We start from the raw sequence: 24,950 nt of genomic DNA on the forward strand, positions 1-24,950 counted from the left end.
ATGTCACATTTCACTTAGGCCTTGTATCAAAGCTATACCTCACAATGAGTACATTATTTGTCATAAGCCCAGTGTCAAGACTATAGCCCACAATAAATACATGGTTATATTTGTCTTCATGTTTGTTCTTAAACAACAGATTTTGCCATTGCTGGTTTTTACGGACGTTCTATTTTGTCAATTCGTCGTTTCTCCGCTTGTGATCTCGCATTGGGCTTATGTGTGGGAGCTGGCTGAGGCCACTGGAAGAAACTTCCACAGTGCAGGAATCTGCGCATTGATTGGCTTCATTATATTGATATGTGCAAGCGTGGCTCAGTTCTGGCTGAAGAGGCATGCCGTCAGTAAACGAGGAAACGGTTCGTTACTGCATTTCATTAAATGATTATAATGTACTGCTTAATGATAAGTTTCTGTCGCAAAAGATTGCATCTCTCAAATTGCAGTGTACTGAGATTCTAATAGAATAGGAGCTTTTCATTAATACTGCAGTACTGCATATATATGCAGATCATAGTTTGAATGTATTCACGTTGCATCTACTAAAGTAACAGGCAGAAGATTTTTGTCAAATCCTGATCCGTTAAAATAGTTGCTGTCAATTTATCAAAGAATTTCACTTAAAAAAAATCAAGACTGAATAACAAAGAGAGGTATGCACACTGTGGCAAAAAGACCCCTAGCCTCGTTTTAGGGAATTACCGCTTATGCATAGTACTAATGATAATGCTATTAATTATAAACATTTGTTTATTTTTTTTTCTCTACGGCAGCCGTTCCGCTGTTCGCTAAATTCTACTTGATATCAACGTCGTTTGCGTCAATCGTTTCTTGGCGAGGCGTCTGGTCAGCGATGGACCTACAATTTGGAACAGATTTGACTTCGTGCGCGTACACATTCGTGCTTGGTGTCGGTATACTTCTATCGATGGGCGGCTTGAAAACGGCTGCGGCATCACCCCCATTTCTGACACTTAACGACGATGTCCTTCGGCTTGGAGGCGCGGTCTACGATTTTCCTACGAGATTTAGTGCAAAAGTAGGTTAAAAGAGCGTAAGCTTATGACTGTACTCCTACATATTGCAGAAGTCTGCCAAAGTTATATAACTCTCTAGGCTGCATAGTTAATTCAGATTGCGCGTTCTTTCTTACTGGCATTAGAGTTTGTGATAGAGAAATCGATCAGCCAGCAATAACTTGTCCCAATGAGAGACACTCAACGTACCGTCTAGGAACCTGAAAAGACCGCACGGATGACAACTGGGCTTTTAACGACGCCTCCTAGGCCTCTACGCGACGTACGCACCTTTTCCGTGTCAAGCAAAAAAAGGGATCTTATTATCTTGGCTTAGCTTTTTAATCTCTAGTATAATATTTAAACAAACCTATAATATCATGAAATTTCGGTCTACTGTTGGCTGGTCATAGACAGTGACACTTTCATACTAAATTGTTATTATGTTAAAGCCACAGTGGTCGCGTATCATATACCTGTCGTTCACGGGGCTGGAATCAGTCACCTCTAGGTCAGCTAGAGGTTAAAGCCACTGCGCCGACGTTATTGTACTAAATGACTAATAATGATTATCGCACATTTACAGAACGTACTTGGTCTAATGTTGGATTCCGGGTTCAGCGTTATTGTACCAACAGTGGGCGTGGTCGGACTATGGCGCGCGCTATGGATCCCGCAAGATTTATACATAATATTTGAAGACGATCCAACCCATTTTCGATCAAATGCTATTTCGTGTGTCCTAGGCTGGGGTTCCACCCTTATCTTACTGGCGTTCCAAGTACCTATGGATAAGGTTTGCGTGTATGTACATCTTAGATTACTGAATACTGAAACGATAATGTTAAATAATGAAATTAATAATTCTTTAAAAATAATTTATTGTTATTTTGAATGAAAGATAAAAACGTGAAAATTATCTTGCTTTTCATTTTATTTCAGTAAACTTGAGCATCGGCTTAACTGGTGGGCTCGTTTCAGCGTCGAGTCACTGTGGTCCTTTCTACAGATTTGTGCTACAGTACTACTCTGGCGAGGCATCTGGAATTTCAGCTTGATATATCTAGAAGATTGGTCAGTTCTCCTAAAAAACCTGTGAAATATATATGTATACAAAAATAAGTTTGCAGTTTTATTGCTTTCCTCTAGAATATGTGCCACTAAACAAGGATAGTAAAATTATAGAAGTAACTACTCGGTATCACCGTTTATGAAATTTTCAGTAACCACTGTAAATGCCGAAAGATGTCGAATATTAACGTGTTTTTTGCATTGACCAGTTACATTGACCCTTTTTTCGCATTAACATCTACGTTAAATTTTCCGCAATGATTTTACTCAAACAGCATCTTACGTAATTAGCAGGAAGTACAGTTGTTACAGCTGCCAAATGGGATCCATAAGACATGTTCAACCATTAAGACAAATAAATGTATCTAGTTCCATGTTCAAGACTTCGTTAGCACCAAATCAGATGGCCATCGACACTTATCTCACTTGTTGTAATGAAGTTAGTACGCGTGTTTTCTTGGTCTCTCACCGCAGGTTCCCTGAAACCCCTCTCTTACACGTGAAAATAACGCTGACGTGCGCTACGCTACTTCTTCTTCTTGGGTTCTCCATTTACTCAAACTCGGCGGCTAAAGGATGCGTCTCCGACGGTTACGGGATCGGCTATTTCATCAGTTTTTTTGGTGCCATTCCTGAGGTAGCTTTAAGGCAACCACAAGACCATACACTTTTAACTAGCTATAAATAGACAAAATACGTACCATTACAGTACAGATGTGATATCTGAAGTAATAAGATGCTCTAATGAGACGTTTGTAATTTGTTGATTAACTGAGTATTTTAGGGATGCACCTAAGGAGGAAGTTGTCACGGTTACCTCTGCTTGTTTAGGACGTAACTAAAAAAAAACTAGAAGAATTGGGTTCATAATTTTTTTTTACAGTGTTTAGTACAGCTCATTCTAAAATCTAATCCTTCTTTATATATGCATCATCGATTATCTGTTATAATGCTTACCACAAAAGCTACACTGAGCTAATCACATGGCCGATTGCATCTTTCATCAGAACAACCCATTTTTGTTTTTTTTTTTTGTTAAATAAACTCAGCTTGATAAAGTATCAGTTGTATGTCCCTTCGAGGGGCACTCTTGGTTATATAGAACGTAGAAAAATAAAAAGAAATGAAAATTCGGTTAACAAAGAAATATATAAGTTATATAGATGTCCTGTGCAAATATTTAGCAGAAATTTTTAATAACAATTGACGCAATAAATGGCAAGGGTTCATCGATGCAATAGATGAATTGCATAGCTTGAATTAAATACATTGAAGGAAATGGGGTAACTGAACAAATTTCTCACTCTGTCAAGATTACATTGCTAAGTTGAGCTGTTATATCTTCTATGTAATCAAGTAATCCTTTTACACCTATTCATAATATGTAGCTTCGTCATTTCAGAGGTCTTTGTTTTTTTTTTATCATATAGGTACACAATGAATTCATCTTAATTTTTGTTTTACTTCACCAGGTGCCCATTGAACCTTCGGTGTGTCCTAGCCAAAACTCTTGACACCCTAACGAACGCATGAGCCGAAGCATCAACAACAACGGTCTTCGATTAGAAACTTGGCCAATCGAGGACTTCGTGCCGTCAACGCGTTCGTCCTAGAGAACCAATCATTGCGTCTTGTGTCATAACTTCGACAACTGTCGTTGATGTAATCATCGAATTAACAGCAGCTGCGTTGGCGGTACATATTAATGCATAATACGCCCATCCTAATATATTGCAGTACAGGATACTATTTTAAAAAAAAAAGCTGACGAAATATCCTTTTGCGTCGACCACAGTTAGGGCTAAAAGCCAGACTGGCTTCCTCGGGGTTAGACAAAAATATCCGTGTCGGCATAACAGAAGGCACTTGTAATGAAAGCGAAGGAAAACAATCTCCACTTGTGAAACAAACGCAGGTCGAACTCAATCATTTGTGCAGCTAAAACAATGATAAAAAGAAATGTCAAACCTATTGCAAAGCGTGGACATCGTCGTATCTCGAATGTGCGATGTATCACAAAAACACCGTTTATAACTGCACAAATGAAACAATGCGAGGTAGCTTTTAGTGTCACCCTGTGGATGTGGACAAAATGCTCTTGTTACATAGATACTATAGGGTAAAAATATTTTAATGAAAACCTGTACTGTACGTAGCATAGGGCTCTATGGCCAAGAAGTAAGCAACGTGGCCGTTAAGAACAGCCGTTGCCACGGAAAAGGTACCAGTGTTTTTTTGCCAGAATTTCCTCTCCCTTACCTACGGGATTGACCACAATTGATCAATTTTCGAAGAAATAGTAATTAAAAACCCTATGCCATTAGTCCGTACAGTCTGACAGAGTGGGATTGAATGATCCAGTTGTGGGAGTTTGCTGCCCAATATAAAACCTCAACTTGAATTCGATACACAAACGTCTGAGCTAAGTTGCATTTTGGAGCAAGTTAGTTTGTCCAGTTTCTCTATCAAATCAGCAATCGACGACATTGAGCTCGTCACACGCTAGAAATGCTGTAGGCCGTATTATTTACTCTTATAAAATCCCAATGTGTTCGTATAGTGTGAATCGATGCATAGTATGCACAAACGTTCGATAGAATATGAAACAAAGTTCCTTAGCTGTTCTCGATGCCTCCACCTTCAAAAATTTGCTCGGAATACATTTTTGAGCTGTACACATCTTAAAAACAACTTTGATAACGTAACTGTTTAGCACTTTCTTGTTTAAAGAACAGAGCAGCCCATATAGCCTCCATTTTACATAAACATCTATATACAGTTTTCATAAACGGTACAATTTTTGAACGATCCAGATGTTATAGTATAGACGCTTTTGTCTACGGCATTATTTGTTAGCTAGCAGCTCCAAATGTGGTAAACAAAATTAAACGTAGTAACGCAAATTGGGCTAGTTTCATATAATTTTTGTCGAAGATGTAGCTTACATCGATGAAGAAAATAGAAACGAGTACATAAGCAAAATGGATAAAAATTGTCCCGCGAGGTTCACGGCTATCGGCTCCGGGGCGACCAAAAGGGATATTCCTGCACCTGTTACAAAAGTGCCCCTGAAGTCAATCACATTACTATTCATATAACAATGAGACTAACATCAACTTGTACATATATAATATGTAATAGTTTAATTCATTTTTCAATCATAAACAAAAAGTACGTTTAACCGGTATCAGTTGTACATATGTTTGTAAATATTGGGCTAGAGTGATACCGAAGTGACGATGTTTTCAGATTCAAAGGAGTCTGACAATTCATATTACACACATGCCATTGATTGATTGCGAGCAATTGTAATGTTATAATCTTGTTAACCTAACGCCAATGGCACGAAAGTTTCCTCTTTTAGTTTGATTATTCGGGATAAACTGTTATCCTTGATTTGTTTCTTACTTACATCTGAATCGTTATATGAAAGCTGGATACTTATTTATCACTCAGGAACATCCAATATTCGTTATCGGTAATTTTCAAAATATGTATATGACGCAAGGCTGGATGTGCCGTTTATATTAAGAAAAATATAAAATTATACATGTCTATAACAAGTTAGTCTTCTGTTCTACACTTTATATAAAAATACATCTAATGTCAATGGGCTTATGTATATATATATATATATATATATATATGCGAATAGCCGTTTACGTTTTGAACGGACAATTTCTCCGAGAATACCTGATGCACAAAATGTTAGGACTATATTTCAAAAGATAATTCTTCTTCTTCTTAATAATTTTCGGTCCGTGAATAAAACAAAATGCTGTTCAAGCGAAAAAAAAAAGATAACATATTCATAAATTATCAAGTAATCAAACAATATGTAACTATGCATTTCTCATTGAATGAGCATCCAACGCCCATATAGTAAGGACAATCTATTCAAGTAGCAACGAAACTTTTCTAGCTAGTTATAAATGTACTTGCATGTGTCTGTTCACCAAGTTACGCGTATTCCAAATCCACAACACGGAGACGTCGATGGCAAAATCAAACCAAACTATTCGCGGGTTTCAGCATCGCTGGGGCTGATTTTTACGAAAATTAATGAAGTATTATTATATATGACCATTGGTACTCATTTCATTGATCACATGATTTATCCGTCGATTTCGATATCATTTGTTCTTCACAAACTTTTCCAGCGTTGAACCAGTCACTAGATAAACACAAGTGATAGTAGTCCGTACACCCATTGTATCGCTAGGGTATATTGTCTTGGCCCTAGACAGGTATCTGAATCGACATGGATTGATTAAGAAAAATATATCCAACTATTTGCACGATTTTCGTTTATTTGTTAAATAAATACATTATTATTCATTGCTGTTTTCATCCATTTATCACATGGTTCTTAACTATTGCATCTAAATATAGCATACTTTTGTTCTGAAATGTTTAAACTGAATATCATTTACTTACCAATAATTGAGGCTTACCAGAGAGCATGATATTTCTTAGGTTAAACAACAACAACAACAATTGAAATAATTTTATGTGTGGCCTTACCTTACTTTGCCACCGTATTAAAAAATTTGATTTCATCATCAAAACCAATAACAACTTGTATCCAAATAAACGTATTTGGTATTCCAACCTGTTTTATGACTATAAATATGGCAGAAAAACACTTTCGGTAAAACCAAAAGGCATTGATTTATTCTTGCCACTTTGTGAGTAAAGAATTATGATAGAACTATCTCGCCTGAGTTGTTTCCTTGGAATGTTAGCCAACAATTAATTAATAGACCTTTCAATCAAGTAGAGAGCTCATTAATCTGATGTTCTATACACCCTGTCTTATCCCCATCCCCTACAAACACATTATTTTAATACACATGACCTGAAATAATTGTATGTGCTGTTAATATTTTTCTCTAAAATTGAATGTATCCCACTGAATATCTGCACATAGTGGTAGCAACAACACTTATCGATCTACTATGTGTCTTTTTTATGTATTTACTTTCTTACACATACTTTTTTTCCACTTACACATAATATCGTGCCCGAAATAGAGCGATAATAATAACCATGCCGTGATTGTCCTATATATTTCTCCGCCTACAGTCACACGTATATTTTCGTGCATATACACAGTCTCGTCCACAGTTCATGCATCCGCCAGTCTGTTTATTCATTTTTGGAACCTATTTAAAGTTATTTCACACTACCGCTTTGATCCACCTGTTTTTCCGCTAGGCATACGCAGTATTTTTATAACACATCTGCCTTTTTCATCGGTACCAGAGGTTCACGCTTCATTATAGTAGTGCTTTTCCTAGAGAGAGCTAAAGCGATACACGCTCAAGGTAACTCTTATTAAATTAGAGTTATTAGTTAAATAAGATTTTTCTAAGTCTTAACAACTCGATGTCTTTTTATCTCACTTCGCAAACGAATTTTCCGCGAAGAAACGTTGCTTTCATCATCCTCAACTTAGGTATGTCTACTCAAATTTATTCTTCAATTTTCCTTTTAGCAGGACAGGCAGGAGCGAGAAAGCGGCGAAACCAGTGAGCAGACCAATGTTCTCCCACGTTAACAACACGTTCGCTGAGGCCAGCTGCTGTAACGAAATTCCAGCTCGAATTGCCAGAATCGATGGGGGCGCCACACCAATAAAAGTGCCAATAAAGAACGGCACGATATGGACATCGACGATTGGTGACGCGAGATTGATGAACCAGTTAGGCAGAAAGGGCGTAATCCGCAAAAAGATAATGTAATAGACCATATTACCCTTTTGTTTCGCTACCTAGAAAGAGACGAAGAGCCAGTAGATAGAAGAAAATATTAACAAAACGCAGAATCATGTGTTCGTCGTTATATAATTAGCAGTATTTGTGTGAAAGTGGTATAACTCGATTGTTATTGACATTAATGTACCCTTTCAAAAATTATTATCGAATTAACAGATTTCAATTTATGCAAGATTTAAACAGAGCTTAAAAAAATCACTGTTCTTGTATAGTTTAGGTTAGATAAATGCAAGTAAATAATCATACAATTGATTTAAAAGCTTAGAATGTTGAGTTTGGCTCTAATATTAATTCCATTAGATTAGTCTTTTTCAGCCGGAGATCTCTAACAGCGTTTTAAAAAGTACAAGGCTTAGAAACAGAGTGTCTCATTCTAGTAGATGCAACGCATTCTAAGGGTGTTTCATTCCTACAGTTGCTTCTTCATAAGAGCTACCTCTATAAATTATATATCGCATAATTGTACTCGAAGCATCAGTGAATGTGCAATACATGTTATTGAAGAAGGGTTTTGATTATATTTAGCAATGTGAGTATTATGGACGAAGCTCAAGCTGAGTGTGTCGAATGATAGGTTTGGTATAAGTGTGAGAGCGTCCGAGATGAGACTGTACGATGGAGGATATTGCGATGCTACTACAAACGTCTTGCCAGCAAAATGAAACAGGTATGTCATTTAGTGGAACGTTATCTTTGAGAGTTCATTGATCAATGTTTTCTTGATATTCTAACTATTACTACTAAGTAATAAGTAAACGAAAATTTCAACGCGAGTTAACATCCAGCTAATTGTTTGTAATGGAGAGGCCGATCTGCAATCGCTGTTAATTCGGGTAAGAACTATTAAAGATAATCTTGTTAGGGATACTTAGCTGTGTAAATATACATCCTAGGGCAAACAAAAATAGCCTAATGAATTTCTATCTATATATGCGTAGAAAAGGCCGTAATTTAATAATCCTGATGAATATATAAAATCTAATAGACGTTCCTAGGTTTACGTCCGAAGCTGCGTCATCATTTTATCCAATCAACCATAAATAGGCGTCATAAACATATGGGCTCGTTTGTTGAATCGGCGCATCGTCTCTCTGCTTCGAATATGATAATTTTTAAATTCACACTTGATTATTCTATAGTTTTCTTGCTGAATTAAAATTTGGATCTACTAGACGTGCATTGAGGTTGACCATTACCTATGTATGATAAAACTAAAGAGTTCACCTAGCTAAATTACCTAGATCTTTATTTGTATAATATTACTCCACCTGCTGCTTCCATTTGGCCAACTTGTCAGGTATCCAAGCCAATATTAGTCGACTACCAACGCTGTACGAGATCAGGTAACTGAGAGAGGCGCCAATGGCCGAGCAGAGACAAACGAGAAAGATGGCTAATAGGAATGGGAAAAGAAATCCAGATAAAAAAGAAAGAAATATCGATCCTGGAATGGCAAATGACTGCAGGAAGATATAGGTGCAGAAAAAAGCTAACACCACGGCGGCGAAATGGTCGTCCGTATAGCGTGACAGCACTCGGCCTAAATTTTTTGCATCTTCAAGGCTCGTCGGCAGTTTCACGTAAGGTTGCTCCTCGGGCCGCATTTCTGGGAAACTCAAGTACACGGTAAATAAGCCTAGGCATGATAGACCAAAGATAACCGCAATCGCTAGTAGAGCGCTCTTCGTTGACAGACATTCTTCTTGATCTTCGACGTTCATTGCCATGCTAGGTTGTCAGAGACATAAGAAACTCAAGCGGCTAGTGAGCTAATGTAACTGTGATAGACGAATAAACAGCAGGAAAAACTGGATAATTCTTTTCTCCCAGAAACTCTAGCCGGTGGCCGTCGTTTGGCCCCGACTTTGAAGCAGTTAAGTGCCAGACAACGACAGAATTACATACAAATTGTTTATATATATCTCGGCTCAGATAGAGGCCTTAAGGTGGGTACGTTCGCCGAAAAAGAACCACACATTACCACGCACGTTCGTTGATTGTATCTATTTCTATTTGCAAAGTATACAGGAGTCGCACACGACACAAACAAATCAATGATTGGTTAGAGCTGACGGATTTAGTAGAAACCTCGTTTCATTTGGTACGGAAACTGATTGTAAGAAAAGCATTCACGGCTAGCGAAAGGTTTGTAATCAAATAACAACACAGCAGACGATCTAGGCGAGGAGGAAGGTCCAAAGACACCAATAGGCGGGAGCTTAGAGAATTTATGTACACGGGTTCTATTGGAAAAAAAAACTTTTAAATTATAAGTGATAATAAAATACATGGCGCATTAGCAACACTACGCCTTTGCCAAAAGCGAACGCTTGTAACTAAAATTACATTGCTCAGTATTACTGATATGACCTTTATTACTCTTATATATTATTTTTAGTACTGCGCTATAGTAGATTACGATGAACTCGGAGCCGCTTGCAGATGTACGTCATGCAACAGGCATTATACCGATATATACATAGATCAATATCACGAATGCCGCTGTTCTAGTTGAAATGTCGATTGCAGAATTTCAGCACTAAAATTTATGCTTTTATATTCACAAACCTATATTTAAAATCGTGTTTGACATTATTCAATCTTCAACTTGTATATAATGTTGACAAAGGTGTAACTGAAGATCGATGATAAAAATCATTGTGGGAATCGCTTCAGGCCCACAAAATGATTATATACAATATATACATTAGAAGTATGCAGTATGTGATTTTCTCAAAAAACAGAAATATTTTTATTAAAGCTAAAGAAAGTTTTTGGAAGGCATCTTTTTCAGCATATTAAACTGTGCGGAAAGAAGGGAATGTGAAAAATATTATCGTCGTTCAAAGATAGGATAATTTTTCGCAGAGTATTATTGATGTTTTGTACGAACCAAGTTCTGAAATATACTAACAAAATGTAAGCCTTCCTGATCTGAACTTGAAAATAACACGATGATTGACTACGCTGTAAGTGTTAACGACAATCAATAGTCGAAAAAATTTGCCAAATGATAACGAGCACGTTCGGATAGAACAGAGAAATGTGTATATATTGATCTATTAAATTATGGTTTACTTCGGTCCACGCAAAAATGGACAGAGAGGCCTTTCTTCTATAACCACAGAAAAAATCTCTCCGGGATTATACAATTAATTTGATTATTTTTTCTAATAGTAACTATTAGTAGTAAAATTTCGCATTTGGCAACTCATTATAGAACCCGCATGTTTGTCCTTTGGAAATTCTCGATCATTGTGGAATTCAATACCAAATCAAATATTGCCGAGTACGAATCCCTCTTGTAAGAACTCACGACTGACTGTTTTCGTTGATGCACAACCTCTCTTAATCCCGCAATGTTCACCTCTTCCGCCTTTCATCAATATAGTTCAATCATATCCTCAAAAATCAGTAAAGCGTTTTAATGTGGTAAAGTCTTGTGCTGCCTCTACAGGAATTGCCAGTTGTTCTACTTCTAACCACTAACGATGTGCATCAAGTAGTTCGAGTGTTCATAAAGTGTTCATAAAGCTGGATAAAGCTCTATTCCTAGACATTACTTAATTCTACTTCTGCCTATTCTGTTGTAAGAGTACCTTGGATTGGTGAGCTAATCTAATAAATTACGTTTTTATGACTAAGATTGAGCGGCGCATTATAGCAGACTCTCAAAAACTCATTTCGGGAGATGAACTACCGACTGCAGCGACTATACAGATTCCAATACTAAAGCCTGTTTGAATATATTTGAAAATATTTTTCTTGGATTAAAGTAAACTGAGCTAAACCGTTTCTCCTCGTTAAATTTTTAAAGATACGGAGTTCTTTTGCTGAAGTTTTCAAACAGCTATCAACTGCTTCAAGGAATAACAAACCATAAAGCACACAGAGATTATTCACATCACCAGCTGCTTCTGTTTTACTCACTGCAGTAGTACCAACTGAAACTTGTGAGCTATGTGAAGAAAGAAAGTTTACATTAATTACAAAAATTAGAGGTGTTACCAAATTTTTCTTTATGAACAAGGACGACTTATAACCTGAATGAAATCAGGTAACCAAAAAAATTCCCGCCTCGCATGCCAATGTTCTGCGCTATTGTAGATAAGACTCACTTGAAAGTATCCGCGAACGCAGAACCAAAAACACCTTTTCAAGTGAAATGATAATAATGATAATTGAAACAAAAATCTTCCGCTATAGTATCAAAACAAATAAGCTGAAATACTTCAACACGTTTTATTGCATTGATAAATTTCATTATATATATATATATATATATATACACACACGTTTATTAAAATTAGGTTTCATTCAACGTTTTAATACAATGTTCCATTTTTGACATTATTTCGAGCTCTCTGAACCTACCTTAACGTCTAGATAAAAAAAAAACCAAGCAAATGAAAATGTGATTATTTAAATTAATAACCTACTACGTTTTCGTTTACACAGCCTTTTTATTACAATGGGTTACAATGACAAAGCAGATACGCAACTATTCGTCAAAGAAAGAAAGGGATAACGATTCTTCTCATGTCGTTTGCCCTACAGCAAAGAGATAAGCCAATACCCAATCTAAATGCATCACTTTTTTACATAGTTTAACCCCCGATGCTCTATTAACATAAAAAATAGTGAGCACGTTTGACCCTCGTACACTTTTACTCAGACTATTTGTTTTCTATCATTGGTTTTATAGAATTAGCAGTTTTTACGCTGCAGTAATGGATTGGAAATCGACAGTATTAAAACGTTTTTCCATGAGATCTTCAACGGCAGCATAGTACTTTATCAGATCCTCGTGTGGGTGCACCAGCACAACGGAGCACTGCCTCTTAAGGCCCATGGCCCCGCCGATGTCGTAACGGCTTGGTACGTAAATATACGAAATTTGGTTCTGTTCGCAAACGATGGGCAAGTGGCAGTAAATATCGACAGGAGAAATATCACCGGCCAGAATGCATAATCCTTTTTCTTCTTTTCGGAGAGCGCGCTGCACAGCCTTGATGCCACATGTTAGTGCCGGCTTGACCTTTGCCTTGGAGCTTTTGCGAGCCTCCCGGAGTTCGTTTTCCTTCTCTGAGGCTTTTTTCAACAACTTGTACACCTTCTTGCAATCTTTCTCCGTAGCCATCGGAAGGGCGACCGCATTACAGTTATTGAGCTTTTGCTCGTAAGTCAGTTGGTCACCTCCACCATCGACTAAAGTTTCTTCGGCGTCGGTTACGTCTGCAAGTGACTGCGAGCAAGGCAAGAAAAAAGAATACTTACTATTTAAAGTAAGGTGATAAATTGATTTGTGTTAGCATTAACCGACTCAATAAGAGTCGGTCCGTCGCCGTCATATAATTTCATGGGTATTTCGAGCTTAGCGAGCATTCGCGCCGTTCAGTTATATTTTAGACATAACTTTCAGCAACTGAAATAAAGTGCTTTACGATTATTTCACCTCTAATCTAGACTACTCCACCAAATACCCCAAAGTTTACAAAGCGATCACGTTAGTACTGTACAGTCACCAACACATGCATATAATCGTATGATATGACACGACAACTGTTCCTATTGAGGCTTCAAAACCAATAGATTATAAGACACATTCTAACTGTAACATACTTTACAGTATCTGTATGAAAAAATTGTCACTTGTAACTACTGTGTCCATTAACCAGTGCAAATATACAATAAAATATAGCAGAATTATCTTGATTCTATGCCATGATAACTTTTTTAAAGCTAGTAAAACATTAGTTGAACTTAATTACCTCTCAACAGCTTCAAATCTGATTAAGAGATTTAGAGACAGATCAAATATTTAAAAGCAAAACGTTTCAGTTTCAATTTACTACGAGCTTTTGAAGCATGTTTTTTTACTCAGTGAGCAAGTATTCTATTGCGAAGCTGCTAGAAAACGGCCGTTTCGTATCATTTTAACACGCTTGACATAACACGCATTAAGTCAAGAGCATGTTCTCCAGTGTAGAGTTATTTTATACGTGGACCGAATCTTAATCCGCGACAAGGCTATAATTGTCTTAAACATGACTACAAATTAGTTTCACTATCAATATCTTAGCTTCCTAGTACTAATACTATGCTATACTTACGTTCGTGCAAGACATTAGTATCAAATATTTACTGAACAATTCGTCAAGCACGCCTACGCGCGAATTTATTTCACGGCCGCACTTAATAGTTCTATTAAATATATATTTGCCTCGCCATCTGTCAGTGTCCTACCTTTTTGGTCTTCTTTGTCTTGGGGGTTTCGCCGTCGCCTTCGTATTCACGTTTTCCCATTTTGTCTGTCGATGGTGACACGAAAGTGATAATGTACAACTATTGCTATGCGATGCGAACCACCTCAAGTTAAGCACGTGGGGTCATAATCAGAATATTAGTGCTTTGCGTCCTCTAGGTACCACAAAAAGAACCACAGGCTGGTAACAACAATTGTAAGGCACGCACCGCCGTGGTGCGGGCTGGTATAGAAAAAAATTAAGAATACTTAATCTATATTAAACTATCTAGTATACACTGAAATTCAGCCCTCTCTGATGATGTTAAATTATATGGGGATCTGTTACTATTAGATCGTTGTAATGATGCAAATATGGTACCACGAATGTAAACAATGGCTTGTGAAAGAGTGCAGCAAAGTTTTGTTCTAACAAAGTTGTAAGTAAGATTTTAAACCAAGTGATTTATTTATGATTACTACCATAATTAAAATGAGTGTAGTTAAGCCAATGGCTGCTCTACTGAGCAACTTCGAGGTTCTTTCGATACTCAGAGCATCTCAGGCCGAGGCGAAATCTTGCAAAAGTTTGGCGACACTGAGTTACGAAACTTTGAAACATCTCGAACAGAGTCCAGCTGCCAAACAGAGTGAAGCCGTTGTTGTCGCATTCCTCCAGGAGATCAAGGACTTCCCGAAACCTCTTAGCAAGGCTGAAAAGCTTCAGTTACTAAATCTACGACCAACGAACGTTGCAGAATTACAAGTATATTTCATATAAACATTTTGGATCACATACGCTAGCGAGTACCGTTTTTATAATTGCTAGAGTGATTATTAGAGGCCTATTTAGTTGGTGCAATATCTTTTGATAGATAGGGTCTTATTGATAGTTTTCTCTTGAACTCTAATATATTACCCATAATATCGCTTCTGTGCTACAAGAACTAGGGTGTGGAAAACCGGTTACTGACAGCTTTAGAGAAAAAATATCAAAACTAATGCAGTATCTCTGAGACGAAATGGTGGTATCAAGCTGTTTTTCTTTAACTGCACATAGTTTGTATTTTAAACCGTTCTTGGGTGCCATTATGGAATGACTAATTATGAATTGAATGTCGAGCAAAAAAAATAAAACAAACAGTTGGCAAATAAAAAAAAGTGAAATTTATTAGGACTTCGTAGGCGAATCCGTATCGAAAGGCATATTGAGTGAGCTAATGTGACTAACTATTGAAATGGTATCATTTTCATTTCTAATTTTGTTTTTTTTGCTTTCTTTTGTTCCTGACAGGTGATTATCGAGAATGTTGAGGAACGATTAACAGAGCAGGAACTCGATTCGCTGCTTGAGATAGTCAGCAGGTTAATTCCTCCACTAGAAGAGGAGGTTATGGAACAAGAAAGCTGAAATTTGTTGAGATTGGAAATCAAGTAAAAATAAAAACGTTATTTCTAATTAAAAGACTTGAGTGGTATAATGTGAGAAACGCATGTGTGAAACAATGGAACGTATCCTAGTTAACGACAATACATTTACGCACCCTACATTTTTAAACAGCAGGTTTTTTTGTTGACCCGGTAAAATTTGCGACGAGATTACATCGTCATTACAGATACTCATGCTGACAGATACCCGCCTATCGAAACCTGCTGCAAGAAAACGTAATCAAACCCGTGCTGTTCTTAACCGTGCAGTTCATCATTGGGCACATCGAATCGTGACAACCATTCAGTGCACACAAAAGAGTACTTATGAGAATGCCTGATAAACGTTTATGTGATGATCTTATTGAATATTCAACGATCTATTTTGTTTGGCAAACTACGTATTGGAATTGATGTTATACAAATATCGAAGAAGCACCGTATTTTTATGGAAAAATGAAATCACATTTTTTTTCCGCTGAAATTATTTATTTTCTCATGTTTTTAGTAAATTATAGAAAGCTGCTGTGTATTTTGAGGGAGCTCACTTTGGGACCGACCTCCTGTTAAAAATTACTATTCAATTTTTATCGAAACCTACTTTTCTAATCGTTGGGAACGAACGGATCTGATGACAAGTGCAACGAAGTACGAAAGAGCAAGTGGCAAATCAACCAGTTATATGGTTTCACTTACGCTATAATTATATTACGGCACTTAGGTCCGATACGGACCCGTACGTTTTTAACATTAAATACGTTCTGCTTTTTTAAAGGAAATTAAGGATTAATGATTTATGCATACCTGATTTAATTTCTTTTTATAATATATTTAAAATATTTAAAATACTTGTCTGGCACTGTGGAGCTAAATTCTAGATCTCATATGCGTAGGGATTTTAACATTACCTAAGTAATATAAAGCGTAAGTTACTTGAAAATATATAGCTGATGTTATTCTCACTGGTTCTAATGTTCTGATTCCTATCCAAAACGCCTCTGGTTTAAATAGCAAGCACAGAGGTACACTACTGAGAAGTATAATCAAAACGTAAATAGTACAGAGGCTCCAATCTGAGTTTTCTTTATAAACCTAACACATTTTTTTCATGTTAATTGACGACGAAATTATTTTGGTTAGTGTTGGCAACAGGGATTACTTGCCTTCTGTTTCAACGATATGAAGTTCATTTATATAGCACGTACTGAGTTTAAATTTCCATTCATTTAAATTAACGTGCGACATCTAATGGATTTCAGCTTTATATAATATACTAAATACGAATATTCCTGTCCGAATGTGGTACATTAGAAGTAATTACAATTTTCAAGCAAACCATTTAAAAATATCCTAAACATGGAAACAGCTATAATTTTATATCGGGCTGATGATAGTTGTATAATGGGATTAATCGCACAATTATTTGTGTAGGAAGCCGTAATTCCAGAAATAAAAAAAATTAAGTCACATCAGATCAGCGCGGCCTCCCCACCCTCTTTGAAGTTCCGTTGAGTTTTGTTGTAGTGGAAGAGCCCTACGGCCAGTAAGTGCTACCTTCAGGCAACGCTCGATTTAGTTTTCGTGTAATACTGGATACGCCCATCATTCACCAGCTGGAAAACGAGAGATTATAACCTGTAGCATCAAGACATCCCTTTCATTGGAGCTTCAAATGTGAGTGGCTATATAGTGAAATAAGGTCTGGCAGAGAAAAGATGCGACTTGTGCAGTGACGTTTTACTGTCGTTAAATTTTATTTGTCAAACCAAACATCTATGGGTGAAAAACACGAAAATAGCAGAACGCGTTCAACTTCATCGATTCATACTGGTTGGCTAAATTTCCGTCTCATTGATTTTTCTGATCCTTTAATAAATAAAAAGAATCTAGCGATTATGGTTGACAATGCTGTACTTTAAAAGGTTTCGACGGGCGTCTACCAATTCATCAACTTATTTCTGTTCTCCTGAAGATTCAGATGTAAGCAGAGTACCGTCATTACAAAGATTTATGTAAATCAACATAATCTTTTGATTTCACAATACTATCACAGTTCATTTCCGTATATCGGTTTCGTCCTCATTTCAAGCGCTATGGATTTTGGTCAATAGCTACAAAGAATCTACGAGATAAAAACGACTGAGATAAATACAGTTTGTTTAGCAGTAACGTAACTTTCAGTTTTTTCGCAACGGCTGCTCTTTTGGTTAGATAGTTTGGCTAAATATGAATCAAGGAACGCCCGGATATATATGCATAATAATCTACAAATAATATAACATTCAAGTATATTGTGGTAGGAAATTAAAAATAAATCTATACGATAAGATTGCTATAGTTTGTTAGAAACCAGGAAAACCATCGTTAATTGTTTTTTTAACAAGACCGCAAGTTAAAATAAACAGCTTCACTGGTAATTAATATTTCATACACAATGCATAGTTTAAAAATTTCTTATCGTATATTGAGAAATATAATGAATAGTGTTTACTTTTGACCTATTGAAGCATGAAGCTATATCTCCCTACTTGATTTCATGAAGAATAATACCGTTTCAGTAACCTGTTCTGAGAAAAGGCTCACTATAGCTTAACAGTGCATCTTCGTGCAAACATTACTTTTACTTATCTCATCATTTATATTTCCTTCTTCGCTTTATGCAAACGCTATTTTGTAAGATATCGAGATCGTTCGAATCCACATAAGAACGACATGGCCTGCGCAATTCAGTACGTAGACGAGTTAGTACGAGACTACCTTCTCTATCGCGGATTTGTTAGTACATTGAAGTCGTTCGAAGTCGATCAAAAGAATGACAGGACTCGTGCCATGCGGGCAGACAAAATTGTGGAGTCACTCGCCGGACACATTGATGCGGGCGAACTGGAGACGTTGCGCGATACCTGGCACCATCTTGATACTCAGATGTTCCGTCGGCTGGAGCACTCGTACCAGAACCCGGTACGAAAAATGGAGCTTGGTCTTTACCGATTTTACCTAGTCACGTGCGTCAGTACGGGCAAGGCAGACAAGGTTAGTTGGCTATGCTACTTGTATAAGTACTTCCCCAACGCATTCGCCAATTACGGTGATACTTGCGTCGAGTATATGTTTAGGCGATGGATATCATTCAGAAATCGATAAAGACGTTCAAAATACAGCCGAGCAGTATCTCGGACATGTCAATCACCGATATTAACAGCGAGCCAGGCCCGTTTGAGTTAGCATCAAATTTGCATTGAATATAAGAAAATTGTTTTTGGTACCTCAGAGCTGAAAGATAATTTCCCTACCAGTTCTTCAGACATAACTAATACTATAATTTTAATGCACAGAGATATCTAATGAATGCATCTCATCCGTTTAGATATCAGACGCAGAGTATAATAGATAACCATTTTTCTAGTGTGTCACATAATTATCCCCACATCCTTTAGAAAACTTCTGGCAAAAACCAATAGGAACTTTTGCGGTAATATTGCATTAAAATATTCTTTGCGATTGTCGTTTTCCTCTTCTTCGGTTTACATTGGTTTAGGTAACAGAGTTCTTCGAAAAGATGACACCGGAAATTCAAGGCCAACCTGAATGGAAGGAATGGTTCGTCCTACCGTTCGTTAAAGTACCCGAGGAGAACCCTGTGTTCCAACTTTACTTCACCCGCCATTGGCAAGAATCGCTCATGGTGTCGCTTCGAAATCTTCTCTCAGTGGTATTTCAAAATGCCCCGTTACCGACGCTTCTGCAATATGAGGAGGACGCCAATCGAATCAAGGAGCTGGAAGAAGAGAATGAATCTTTGCGGCGCCAGTTAGCCGCACTTCGGGGCGAAGCTGAGGCTCAGAAAAAATCGGAATTCAGTCCTGAGCACGCTCTTCGAGCTCCCGATGAACTGATCGATGATTTTTATGTGATCGCTCAAAGTCAACAGAGCAAGTAGTTGGGTTGTTACGTAAACATCATTGCTATGGTATGAATTCAGCAAAAAAAGATAGACATTAATTTAAGCTCGTAAGTTAGTGTGTTCGTTAATCTCTTCTCAGTTCAATAATTAGACACAAACGATTGAAACTTGAAAAGGTGTACGCTATATGTGAGAGACGGATTCGCGTCGTTTTGTAGAATTCATTTCTCGTACAAGACTGTGGTTGTTTACACAACAAGTCGCATTTCGCTCTGACTGACAGTTTTCCTACAATATTTTATTCGTGTTACTCATTTTATGAACATTTATAATGATAGTAATTGTATAACAGTATGCAGTTGCGTAATTAGGACACCACACAAGACCTGTCCGAATCTCAAAACATGTGGCTTGCGGTAAGCGAATGACTAAAAGCCCATATTTTTTCGAATAGCTAACACTAAGCGTCTACAATTGTCCATTTGTTGAATAAGTACTGACGAAACCTTATTGGCCGTTTAACATTTGGATAGATAAGGCTTGAAGGTTTGAAATGTATCTATTCAATAAAAAAATGCCACTTATGGGTTGTGCACAGACATTTGATAACTATTGATTTGCTGGAGTTTTAGGTTGAAGCCGGAACACTCGTGATTTTTAACATTTTTTGTTCATGTCACACATTTTACAATAAACGAAAGTCACTGATATACCTTACATCTAAACAGTTTCTGTAAATACACTTAGGAGAAATATGTATGCGCATAAAAAAAATGTTAAATTTATAATCATGCGGCTATGAAGGAATGGTTGACCATTTCGCATAAGCACAACACCGCTATCGATAAAACAATATGGAGCTCGTTACCTTTGAATGGCAGCGTTAATATATAGAATGTAGAATATATTACATGAGGGTGTAATTAACAGTAAAAAAAAGATAAATAATCGTATAGGATAACGGAAGGGCAGTAACCGTTTTACCACTTTGTAAATAGCATAAAAAATTAGAGCTTTAATTTATTCGCACCGATGCGCACCGATCTATCTATTATATGCAACAGGTGAGATGATTATAAATTATGGAAGTTATATTTTGAGTAATAAAAATTCCAAGTTACCTGGCAAGATTATTTGCTTCGGTGTTATTTTATAGTTATGAAATTGAGACAAAACGTTAACAAAGTAGCAGTGTGGAATAATCTTATTCGTCGACGTCGCAACCTGGTAAAACTAGGAATTAGCTTGGATCAACTTGTTAATCGCTGGAAAATTTGGGAAATATATTGTACTTTTTGCTTATCAAGCCCTTAGCATTTATCTTTCTATACGTTCTATTGTATAGAGCTTGCGAAAAGTAAAAAAGACTATTGTAGGGAAACGGAGAAACGAAACGATTATAACAAAATGTCAGGGTATTTCATTCACGTTGTAGAAGTCTGTTCTATTGTTTTACTGTGCTTTTGTCCTATCCGAGCAGAGCATCCGATGGATTGGACAGTTCTGAAGAATACACAGGAGCAAATAATAGTAGATATTGGTGCATTTATGGCGCATTCTTGCGACTGGCGCTGCAGATAAAATATGTTTTTATATTTACATGGTTGAATTATTCTTAGTGGAAATGGGCAACAAATACAGTAATGGTACATTTTTACGATTGAAGGCTAGGATGCAGAGTTTCAAAAATTGACGCAGCTACTCTTAACGAAAATTAAGCACTTAGGACAGTGAAGTTGTACATATATTTTAATCCCTTGAATGCTGCTGATATCCAATCACTGATTTAATTAATCTGAAAGATCACTGATTTGCACGGAAGGTAGCACTAGTGCATCCGTAGGCGACTGTCCCTGCTTCTCAAAGAAACTTTTACTAAAATCCTCGATTCCAAAAAAGATTCTGCACCTTACAGCGAGTTTATTGCTATCGTTTTTAGTACTGGAGACTTTCTTATTAAGAGAGACGTCGAAGCTCACATGCGACCTGGCAAAGATTATTGAATCTAGAAAAATAATCCGAATGTCTGGTATTTATTACGTCTTGGCAGAGGTGGTAGTAAAAATACAGGCGTTCTACGCATGAACTCATGAAGACAGTCTTATCTCTGCCCGAGTTTCTGTTTTGTAGCTCTCGCTATATGAAAAAGATTATAAAAAGCCAGAGGAAACAAGTTCATTTTGTAGAAGCATATAGTAGTAGTATTAAGGCGCATTTCTCCAATATACTAAGTATATATACTCCAATATATAAAGTTAGTTACTTAAAAACCGCATACTAGATTTCCAAGAGGATTAAGGTTTGTTGGAAGGTTAGGCGGATTTACTAACGAGGTTGATTTCTGATGTCCAGAAATTGGTTACAGAGAAGAATACTAGTTCGTACTAGCATGAAAGGTAACTACGGATATGCTGTACAGAGCTTTAAAACGAGCATTATTTGTTTGAGAAAACTTCTTGCGGAGTGTGTGGTCGCGAGCAGTATAATTAATATATAGTAATCCTAAGGTTTTTTTATATATTACATTATACTATAATTATTACGTATCATAGTACAGTACGCATATATTATTTCTCGGCTAATTATAACTAATAATTGTATTACAAATATCTAATATGTAAAGAAATTGTGAAGCTATGCCAGTTAGTGGCAATCGATGCGCGCCTAGCTTCATTGGGCTCAATTATTCGAAGCTGAAACAGAAGTTCCTGCGCTTTTTAGAATAGACTTTTCTACTTTCGCCCGCTTGTTCACTTTCAATATGCCGTTCGAAAGCGCTCTTCCTACTCTATCAATGTGCAACGGGTGCAATTTCAATTCGTAAGAACTTTCTAAAGATAAGTGCCTTAGGTAGGAAAAAATGCATTTTCGACACCTCCTGTTTTACGCATTTTGTCAAGATTGAAACTATTAGGGCTGTCGAAACAGCCGGGGCTACTTGTTTTGTGCACGGCAGCGACGCTATTGCTCAAAAAGCTGCTAAAGAGTCATTTGCCGAGTTTGAAAATATTATCCAGTAACTAGATTGTGTCCCTCGCTCCGGCCGACCATCTAAAACACTTTTGAAGGAATATGGCTGACCAACAATTCAATAATCGGCTGACAAAAGGGTTGCAACCATACGAATGTTGCGGTTGATAACCGCTTCAGGTCGCGTGGTTTACACAGAAACCTGGAGCTAAGGTGCTTCGTGGATTATCTTAATCATACAAAAGCCTGCGGCTAAACATTGCACTATCTCGCGTGGTATCAAGCGTCGCGCAGTCATAATGATATTCTTTTTTTTCTTAAAAAAATACTTGCACTTTGCGTTTGGTGGGTTTCTGAGGGCCTAATCCACTGGAAACTACTTTTTACGAAACAGACAGTTAATGGGCGCATTTATTTAGCCTAGCTGTATCGTGTCAACCAGACTATTTAAAGAAAGGACCCGGCAAACGAGGCCAGATCATCCTCTAGGCAATGCGAAATAAAATGCCAACAAACATAATCAAAGCTACTTTTCGAGACTTCAAATAACTTCTAGTAATAATTGGTCGCACCTTCATATACTTCGAATCCTGTGCAAACAAAAAAAAATGAAATTAAGAACCAGGCATTTCACAGTAAAGGGCTTCAAAACATAACTGAACGAGTTTTTCAACACCAAATTTAAAAATTTTTGGCTGAGGGGAGTGAGTAAACCAACTAACATATGGCAGAAGGCCACGAACGAGGACGAGATATACATAACCTAAAAATTTATTTCCACAGGGCTAAAAAATATGCTATTTTCCAGTCAGTAGAATTGCTCGGGATTTTTTTTAACCATATGATCACAGGTTTATTCAAATCGTTGTTCCTGCAAAACAATTTTCTCACTTCATTATATTGGATGAGTGTAAGTATCTGTACATTCTTAGCGCGTTTCCTCATTCGGTACTGGGTTAAATAGCCCGTTAATTCCTCAGACGCCCCTGTTGCTGATCGATTCAGGAAATCAACGTATGTGAACGTGGTTTATTAACGCCAAGCTTATCAAAGCATTTTCGAAGTAACATAAAGGCCGATCATTCGACAAGATGAATTTAGAAATCGATCCGCTTGATCCGGATTTTACGATGGCTGGCTTCGGATCCTACAATCCAGCTACAAGTCTACGCTTAGCCTTGGAGCATGGGGCCTTGTAACCATCCTAAGGTTGGATCGCCTTGTGGATTCAAACAGGTTATACAATAATGTCAAGGTAGTTGGGCTTAAAAGTAACTGAAGTCATTGCAAACGGTTAGAACGCCTAGAATAGTATCTTTCAGCATATGATCTCGTAGGTCTAACGAAGCCTGTGGATTTCGAGAAGGTGTTTACATTAGTTGTCTAACGGAAACGCACTGAAACATTGTAGCAATAAGCAGAGTGAAATTGTTATTATAATTATTATTGGGAGACGGAGCCGTTTATTGTCCGGTGCAGGAGGTAACTCAAAAAATATTTGAAATTTGCCAAATCTTCATTGTATAGAGGAGTTTCTTTGTAATTATAGAAAACGAAATCTCGACAAGCCCTTATTTGTCTGTGTTAGTGTATAGTCTTATGAAGATGAAAAACGAAACTATATATATATATATATGTTCAACATGCCAGAAAACAACCTCTAAAGAAAAGAGTATTCATAATATATTTATTACTCCCGTAAATGCTCATCGGAAATGCCCCTGAAAATGTTGTAGAAATAAATATTAATTAAAATTATAGAAATAGCTTTCCGTAATTATGCGAAGTGAAACTTATCTACTTAGTAAAATACAATTCGGAGCATCTCTCGCTTTGTGTTACAGGATATACTATTTTGTGTTAGTTATATGATTTTAAACTGCTGCTTAAACTATAGTGACCGCTACGAATGTGATATTCTTTCTATAGATTTAATCATTTAATCTAATAATCTTTTAATAAGGATATTAACGGGAAGCTGGGTGTGAGTTCAGCACAAAAACCTTGACTATGCATAAATTGTAGCAAAGACGCAATGTTTATGCATTGTAGTTGTTGTGTTGGAGAAAAACAGCCCTTCCAGATTAAATAAGGCCCGGAGATACAAAGTCGTGCAAGCGTTGTAACTTTTCTTGTTTGGACGACTCAAGGTCATTACTAGGATAGTCCTAAAATGAATACGGCTAAACGCAACGTCCTTATCGTACAAATATACGATGCCATGGTTTGCGAAACGACACCATGTACAAACCTATTACATTAAGGGATAACTGACATTCTTTCTGCAGTTAGGAAAGAATCAGATTGACATGAAAAAAAAAACACTGATTAAATAAAATGTTAATATTAATAGTACGTGTAATGTTTCGTCAACGACACATAAGAATCCACTCGATGTCATCATGAATTGTCATACTGATTCATTCTGGCTATACCTGAGCATGTAGTTTGCATTGTATTTGTACACTCGATTTCTTTCGGGCAGAAGATTTTTTAGGACAAATTGGCATCCGGCTAATTAGGTATTGTTGCCGGCCTAG

General features: G+C 37.0%; 4 protein-coding genes across 11 annotated transcripts in view; 2 read left to right on the plus strand and 2 right to left on the minus strand.

Annotated features, from left to right (window-relative positions):
- Positions 1-20,573, plus strand: part of LOC111248747 (WD repeat-containing protein 91-like) — a 34,391-nt gene extending 13,818 nt beyond the window's left edge. For 6 of the 8 annotated variants that reach the window (XM_022801619.2, XM_086986490.1, XM_086986486.1 and 3 more), the window contains 9 exons: positions 140-359; positions 774-1,039; positions 1,603-1,820; positions 1,959-2,090; positions 2,562-2,724; positions 3,560-7,959; positions 8,439-8,531; positions 9,162-14,548; positions 15,403-16,315. In XM_022801619.2, the coding sequence (XP_022657354.2) occupies positions 140-359; positions 774-1,039; positions 1,603-1,820; positions 1,959-2,090; positions 2,562-2,724; positions 3,560-3,601 (1,041 nt within the window). In that variant the 3' untranslated portion in view covers positions 3,602-7,959; positions 8,439-8,531; positions 9,162-14,548; positions 15,403-16,315. Of the gene's footprint in view, positions 1-139; positions 360-773; positions 1,040-1,602; positions 1,821-1,958; positions 2,091-2,561; positions 2,725-3,559; positions 7,960-8,438; positions 8,532-9,161; positions 14,549-15,402; positions 17,211-18,214; positions 18,570-19,074 lie in introns of those variants that run through there. The other 2 variants (XM_022801617.2, XM_022801623.2) reach the window with 2 other exon arrangements.
- Positions 6,740-9,591, minus strand: stas (Transmembrane protein stas). Its single transcript, XM_022801622.2, has 2 exons — positions 9,133-9,591; positions 6,740-7,860 (listed from the first exon to the last, which is right to left on the minus strand). The coding sequence occupies exons 1-2, from the start codon at positions 9,589-9,591 to the stop codon at positions 7,552-7,554; spliced, it is 768 nt and encodes a 255-aa protein (XP_022657357.1). The 3' UTR covers positions 6,740-7,551.
- NHP2 (NHP2 ribonucleoprotein) lies at positions 12,088-14,252 on the minus strand. Its single transcript, XM_022801624.2, has 2 exons — positions 14,111-14,252; positions 12,088-13,109 (listed from the first exon to the last, which is right to left on the minus strand). The coding sequence occupies exons 1-2, from the start codon at positions 14,168-14,170 to the stop codon at positions 12,582-12,584; spliced, it is 588 nt and encodes a 195-aa protein (XP_022657359.1). The 5' UTR covers positions 14,171-14,252; the 3' UTR covers positions 12,088-12,581.
- On the plus strand, positions 14,602-15,519 carry LOC111248751 (DNA-directed RNA polymerase III subunit RPC9-like). Its single transcript, XM_022801625.2, has 2 exons — positions 14,602-14,874; positions 15,403-15,519. The coding sequence occupies exons 1-2, from the start codon at positions 14,602-14,604 to the stop codon at positions 15,517-15,519; spliced, it is 390 nt and encodes a 129-aa protein (XP_022657360.2).
- Positions 20,574-24,950: the final 4,377 nt, after the last annotated feature.

Source organism: Varroa destructor, unplaced genomic scaffold, assembly GCF_002443255.2.
Source record: "Varroa destructor unplaced genomic scaffold, Vdes_3.0 BEIS01000004.1, whole genome shotgun sequence".
NCBI classification, from domain to species: domain Eukaryota; kingdom Metazoa; phylum Arthropoda; class Arachnida; order Mesostigmata; family Varroidae; genus Varroa; species Varroa destructor.